At 37.2% G+C, this 7,242-nt stretch overlaps 1 protein-coding gene across 1 annotated transcript; it reads left to right on the top strand.

Moving 5' to 3' along the window:
• Positions 1-427: 427 nt before the first annotated feature.
• On the top strand, positions 428-6,948 carry LOC140238860 (uncharacterized). Its single transcript, XM_072318758.1, has 6 exons — positions 428-660; positions 1,814-1,907; positions 2,786-2,874; positions 3,714-3,821; positions 4,391-4,465; positions 5,402-6,948. Exons 1-6 carry the CDS (start codon positions 583-585, stop codon positions 5,474-5,476), a joined length of 519 nt encoding a protein of 172 aa, XP_072174859.1. The 5' UTR covers positions 428-582; the 3' UTR covers positions 5,477-6,948.
• Positions 6,949-7,242: the final 294 nt, after the last annotated feature.

The raw sequence follows: 7,242 nt of genomic DNA, 5'->3' as shown, positions 1-7,242 counted from the left end.
GCGATACTCGCTGTGGCTCCAATGACACTATTCACATTGGCATTTTATTCTTCTGTTCCGAAGCTTGGATACCATGCTTCGGAGATCACCAACAAAAGATCAAATAATCTCAAAAGACTTCGAAACCCCGTTCGTGCATTTGTGTGTAGACCAATAAGCAATACAAAAGCCACGTTAGAAATACACGCAGTGAGCAGTGAACGCCCAAACTGTGCGGTCCAATGTACGCACGCCGTGATGGTGGAGATGCAGTGTGTGCGCCGTCTATTTCCATAACCATAAATTTCCGCCCAATCACACAATAGAATATCATCATGACATCACCAAAACTTTTCATCAGGAGGCACAGAAAACAGAATCAAGTTCGCATATCTTGAAATCACAGATGCATGACATAGGGCTGTGCCCGTATGAGGAAAACCGCAAACCCAAGCTGTAACTTTATGTAGCACGAGCTGGTACCAAGTTATATGTTGCGCACTGTTTTGATCCACGGGCACACAGATTCACTAAGCGTGTTTTTGAGGGACACCATTTTGAAGACAGTTGTAGACGTTTGAGAGAACTTTTCCAACCATCAAAATGGCGCTGACGCCATATCACTGCTACTGCTGTCTGAGCCACCGAAGTGGTGGTATGCTTGGTGCCATCATCACTTTGGTAAGTTCACAATTTATAGACTTTTTGGGTACTGGAAGTCCGGTTTATAAAAAACGACATCACTCAATGTAATCATGTGTCGTGACATTAACAAGTTGGCTAGACATAGACAACACAACTATAAGCTGGCCATCCGTACTTTTTAAGAGCTATTATAGCAACTATGAATCTTTACAGAGGATGAACATAACAAGGGAGTTCATGATATCGATACGAAATGACTGCAGACGCGTTACTTGTGAGCTGTATGTTGCCTTGTAATCTTTAGCCTATAAACACAGGTTAGTCTTCAAGCGATCAACAAAATGACTCTCCTTCTCCATGCCATGCTAAAACAACTACTGGAAATAATGACTTATGGTGTTAGTATAGCTCATTAAATACAGTAGCATAACGAATTATCGTGTGCGTGAGTATGCGAGTGTACAAACATGTATGTGTGTTACTAGTAGGAAAAGACGAAGTCAAACTATAGAATTCTTCTCCATCATAATAATGTGTGTTTCAGCGCTGTGTAACAAACTGAATTATAGTACAGCTGTACATGTACCAGCCTTAACATGCCAATATAGAATATCTCCTGAAGTTTTTCATCAATGTGATGACTAGCTGAAGCTAACTTTTCCTGAAATTAGTGGTGATAACGAAAATAACAGCAAACAAAACACTGACGATCTTTTTTTTTTTTCAGCACTACATGTAGCTCATCACTTCCTGCAAAGGATCACATGGCTGTATAGGTGAACATTTCTTGCTTTAATAAAAGGCACAGGGGTGTTGACAAGCTTATTCAAGTCAATCCTATATAACCTAGGATTTCCGAGGGGGCGCCTCATCCCAAGTGATTTACCCACAGATTCCATGGGGTTAAATGAGATGGGCCGCTGCCCACCCCCCCCCCACCCCCATACACACACGCATTAATGTTCCGTTGCTCATGTACGCTCCCTTTCGCAAACACGCAATAACTGTGTACAAAGTTGATGGTATAATTCCAATGTACACCATCTTGTCCTATTACTATCAGACACGCAGTGATTATATCCGAATGCATAATCCTTGGCCAATTATTGAATGTTATACCATTTGATTTCAACATTAATATGTTCGGATTTTTTTCTCCCCTTCCTCTCCTTACATGCAAACCTGACAGTTAATCTCGGCTATCAGTGCGGCATACTACGTCTGGGTTCTCTTAGACCTCCTGGCTAGGTCCTTTGAGTTCACTGATCAGTCCTACTACACAGGTTGGTATTGTGCATACTTAGCCTGTCCTCTCTTAATAATGATCTACGGGAGGTGATTCCCTGAACAAGATAGTGGATTCAGAAAATGCAGAAAGTATATGTGAACTACATACGGTGAAAGTTTGAGATGAATCCCAATATCCATTGAATTATCATGATTTTATGTTATGATTCCATGTGTCGCCCTCGGATGGAAACTTTACATCAATGCGTGATTTAAAAAAAAAAAAAAAAGTAGGACAATATAGAGAGAATTTACGAGGAATTCCATAAATCTAAATTCATTTTTTTTTAAAGGAAATATTCCATTGACTCGTCACTTTAGGATGTATTAATGGAGTATTATTCTTCATGCCTATGGGATATTAAGGTCAACAGAATTTCCTTTGTCTTATAAGAAAAGTCCAGTATAGTTAGGTAAAGCTTAAAAATTATCCATTTCCCCAATCTTTCATCATGGATGGTTTCTTGATTTTTTGAAGATTTGCTGAACCTAATGGAAACCTTCCTTGTAAACGGTATCAGAAAAGGCCAAGCACATAAGTTACTAGACTATACACTCTTCTTTGCCTCGAGAGAATGCAAGGAGATACTACGCGAGCCTAGTACCTCCTTGGTATATAACATACTCCTTCTTCTTTTGATCACGTTTATCCGTATCTTCATCGACATATTCAAGATACACTTTTTTCTCTGAAAACCAAACAATCATCTTAATTTTCAGTTGATGCCAATGATGCAGATCTCTTGAATAATTACTTACTGCTTGTGTGCGTGATACCATCACGATGATAGCACTGTTTAGAGTGAATGGTGATAATTGCTATATGCAATGTAAATAAAATTTACTCCAATTTCTTGGTTATTTTCTTTCAAAGGCGTGTTGGTCCTCCACTATTTCCTGATCGCTATGACTGGAGTCATTTTCCCACTGCTCGCACTCGTTCTCTTCGCTGGTGCCTACTGGGTTAGTATCTGTCTGGTCTGCACAATGTTGTATGGTGACATGAATGAACGCGCATATGTTACCAGTGACCTATACACACGTTTACTAACTCCTGACGTCATATCTAAGAAGTTGCTACTAAGATGTACCTATACTGTTATCGGCACAAAAATGATGCTAACAACAATGAAACTAAATAGAGATATCGATATAACAATAACGACAATTCAGTCTCATTTAATCATGCAGCTGTTACATAACAGTTTATCATGATGGTCCTTATATGAATTATCGAAGTATTTAATACAACTGTACATCAAGATTTACGCGATCACCCACACGTTTCAAGTGGGGCGTGGAAGGTGAAATATTTCGTCCACAATAATTGAGTACATGTATGTGAACATGAGGCAGGAATCAAACTGAATTCATAGCGATCTTTACTCTATTGAAGTGCTCCAAAACGTTGCAAATTACCTTTGTACAGGTCTACGCGTTCACTTTACAAATGGTAATTCCTTCAGATACTCTTGTGACTTTTCCGTAGAAGGTAATGAGGAAATAAATATGAGTTAACTTTGTAGAAACTCTAGCATGTTACAGCTTGTCCCGACCAACCACCTTCACGACGGTTTCAGTGATATTGTTTTATCTTATTCTTACATCGAAACAACCGTTTTCATTATTGAATGACTAAATCAGCTATATTTCTCTATCATGATCAGTCTCCCACGTAACAGTTCTTTTATCTGTTAAAAATTAAAATCTAAATTTCAACTGAGATCGTGCAGATGCATAGTTCGATACTATTGTTGGTTTCTCCAATTCAACCTTTGACCTTTCACCTGACCACAATGCAGTACTTCACGATTCCAGTGGCCTTCTTCTCCATTATGAAGTCATTTGGATTGATCCTGGAGCTTGGCGCCATTGTTTTCTTCGCTGTCACTTTCAACGCAAACTACGTGGTAAGATCCCTATACCCTTCTCTCTTATATACACACACTGGAAAATTGCATTAATACATGATATCAGTTTTTCGTGAAAGAAAATTCATTCATTTTCGTGAAAGAAAAGCATTGTTTTATTTAAAACATAATCACACGCTTTACAATTCTGCATAGCATCGTAACCGATTATATACGGTAAAATGATTCCATCATTAAGATTGCATAATTAACATTATTAAACAGAAATATAATTTTTTTTTTTCATCTTAATGCCTTGATAGTTGATAATGAGGTCATTCACCGAAATGTTGATTCGGTCTGTGATGAGAAGAGGATATATTCAAAGCTTACTATGGTTCAATTTTCTTTCTAAAAGATAAAAAAACACGTGTTTCTCGCTCTTCTCGCCAACAAACTAATTATCATGAAACGTCTTGTTAATAAATCAACTGTGCCCTTTTTGAATTTGTGTGTCTCTGTTGTTTTTGTTTTTGCTTCTGTTTTGTTTTGTCTTTTTGACTTTGGCCCAAAAAAAGAACGTGATTTGTACGGTCACGTGTACTATTTTCACATTTTCGTCATTGCAGACGACGAGTGGACTTGGCGATGAGAACTACATCCTTGGAGAGATAATCTGGTTCGGCTTCAGGTTCATTTATGATGTAAGTACAGTGCTCTGATCACATCAATATCAACATCCCACAGTATTTGTCTTCAAGGCCTTCACAAGGTTTCTAAACGAAACGCGTTACTTATAGGAAACCGCTGGGATCTGAACACCTGAATATGCACCTATACCCCGAATAATGTCTTTACATTACGCATGGCATATCCAGCCTTCCATCTTGCATGTCTTGTTTATCAGTGCAAACTGGCTGAAATCATTATAACATTCCATACTTTTTTAAACATTTCGCTCACAATATCATTCTTTTCTTTTCTTTTCTTTTTTTTTTTTTTTTTTTTGGGGGGGGGGGGGGTTAACATTCTTTGACAGCATCAAGAAGGCAACAGAACTGATGGCACATCTGGGAACCCGGAATCATTTTCACTGTTTCACAACAGCTCCATCATTAGTCGATTCAATGTTGATATCTGTATAACAACATGTGATGTCTACTGTAGTATGACCACACAAACCCAATGATATACACAATTGCAATACAAGCACCGTGAGAAGCTGCGGGCATTGTCTGGGTTTACAATACCATATAAGATGTCATGATGTTGGCGTTGAATACGAAAGACGTTCAATTGGCTTTATCAAAAGGTCACATAATGTTAAATTTAGTCATGTTTGACTTATTGACAGTCCTTTACTAAATGTTATGATCATGGCATTATCATCATGATGTCCAACTTGGACACGTTCCTTGCTGTTAAACATGATCCAGCTTTCTTTCTTTCTTTCTTTCTTTCTTTCTTTTCAAATCATGAGCACCTTCTCACAGGCTGTGCAGGGGAAAGGTAATAAAGGGAAAACCGAAGATAAGACAGACCAACTCTATGACACATGTATGTAATGACAAAAGTCGAAATCTGTCATAGTCATGGTTTCCCTATTCTGTTTTCACCATTTTCTTTTTCCTTTTGTCCAGCTCCATCTGATCTTTGCTACATGGTCTCTCTACCAGGAGAACAGCAACGGAAATCCAGAGAAAGGCGCTCAATAAGGCTTTTTACAAACGAGTGCTATATAATACAGATGGTAATGCATCCAAGAATACATGAAAACCCAAGAAGTGATCGTCTCTTGGGTTCTAAGATAAATAAATGAAATTGCCTTCTCAATTTGGTATAGTAAACAACTTGCCTATTTACCTATCGACCCAATACGCGTGGGCTTGCAAGTAGACAAGTGTGTTGTGCAAATGATAAATCTCGTTTAAACAAAGGAAAGAAAAAAAAAACGGAGGAAAAACACAGATAAACCAACTTCCAGAGTAATTCACGTTTTATTCTTCAAAGAAAACATGCTGAGTACATCTGAACGTGTATAACTCAGTATGTACAAAGTAAGTATATGTCAAACCTTGACAATCCTTAATTCCATTTAAGTTATTCAGGCGACGCGTGAATTTGGCACTCGCAGAGAAAATGTTTTAAAAAAAGATTATTCCTACAAAATAATTTGCAATACAGTAAACCACTGATATCACATTACATACTCAGCGACGAACAATTTCTTAAAATATCTCAATACTGATTCTTTCTTCAGTCATCCGTGAAGGCTTGAAGGCTCTCATATCAATCAACATTAGATGTCATGATTATATTATATACAACTCATCTATATGAAGAGTCTTTACTTCTTCGTGTTATTCTGACATGTAATCAGGAAATATTTGTTAATCTTGTCTTTAAGTATTACGTTTATGACAACATGTAGAACGAGAACGAACATGTGGGTTAAAACATGACGTTTGTAGGACAGAAGTATAATGGAGGTATGAATGTTTATATACAGCTGTGTACTTTGATTGAAGTTATTATGTTGGGTCACTTTCTGTACAATCTTCTACAATTTCGCATTAAAAAGTCCGTGTTTTGTACATAACTATTTCTACTTTCCAGCTCTTATTTAATCGATATAACTATTCTATAAAACAGATTTTTGCGACTGGTGATGGGATAGGGAGGCCATATTCTAAGAAAAGAAGAAACAATCAGGAAAATGGATATCTTTTGGAATTTAAGTCAAGATCATGAACTAAATTTGGAATAACTCTTGCTGAAAAAAAAAAGACCTAATGTTCACGAAATTGTGTTTTCATGTCTGCTTAAGTATAAAATAAGACTTCTTAAACGGGCGCATAGCATGTAGGACCTTGAAGTTGATATGATTTTGTTTTCTTATCTGAATCATTACAAATTTCTATAGAGGACGTTCGGCATTTAGAAATGTTTACATACCCAGTGCTCTCACGCTTAATGCGAAGGGCAGTACAAACTTGCTAGAGCTGTTTTAAGGCAGCATTATCTTACTTACGTTGTATACATGATTTTATACATACTAGTATATCCTATTCTCTTTCCCGAGAAAGACAATATTTTGAACAAACAAATTTGGTGTTTCAATGTAATCTGCAGACTTTCGGAATAGTTTTGTTTGCACTTTATAAAATCCCTTTTTCAACATTTTGTACCCGCATATCACAGTGTGTATTCTGTTTTGTTTTATTTTTTCCGTCAAATAATGCGAGTGCATACAGCAGAGAGAAAGAGAGGGAGATAGAAAAATACAGAAAATAAAAAATATGGAAGAGGAGCAGGAAGAAGTATGTATGAAGCGTTATATAGACAGAATGAGTACAATCAATCTGTCTATCAATACTGGTTAGACAGGGATAGTATGACATCTGGATCCGTTTCTCAGTGTTCAAAGGAAGAGTGTAATCTTTTTCTATCACAGTGAAATTCAACAGAACATAAAAAGAGC

The sequence above is a fragment of the Diadema setosum genome, chromosome 15, assembly GCF_964275005.1.
Source record: "Diadema setosum chromosome 15, eeDiaSeto1, whole genome shotgun sequence".
Classification (NCBI taxonomy): Eukaryota; Metazoa; Echinodermata; class Echinoidea; order Diadematoida; family Diadematidae; genus Diadema; species Diadema setosum.
This window is presented reverse-complemented; position numbering and strand designations above follow the sequence as displayed.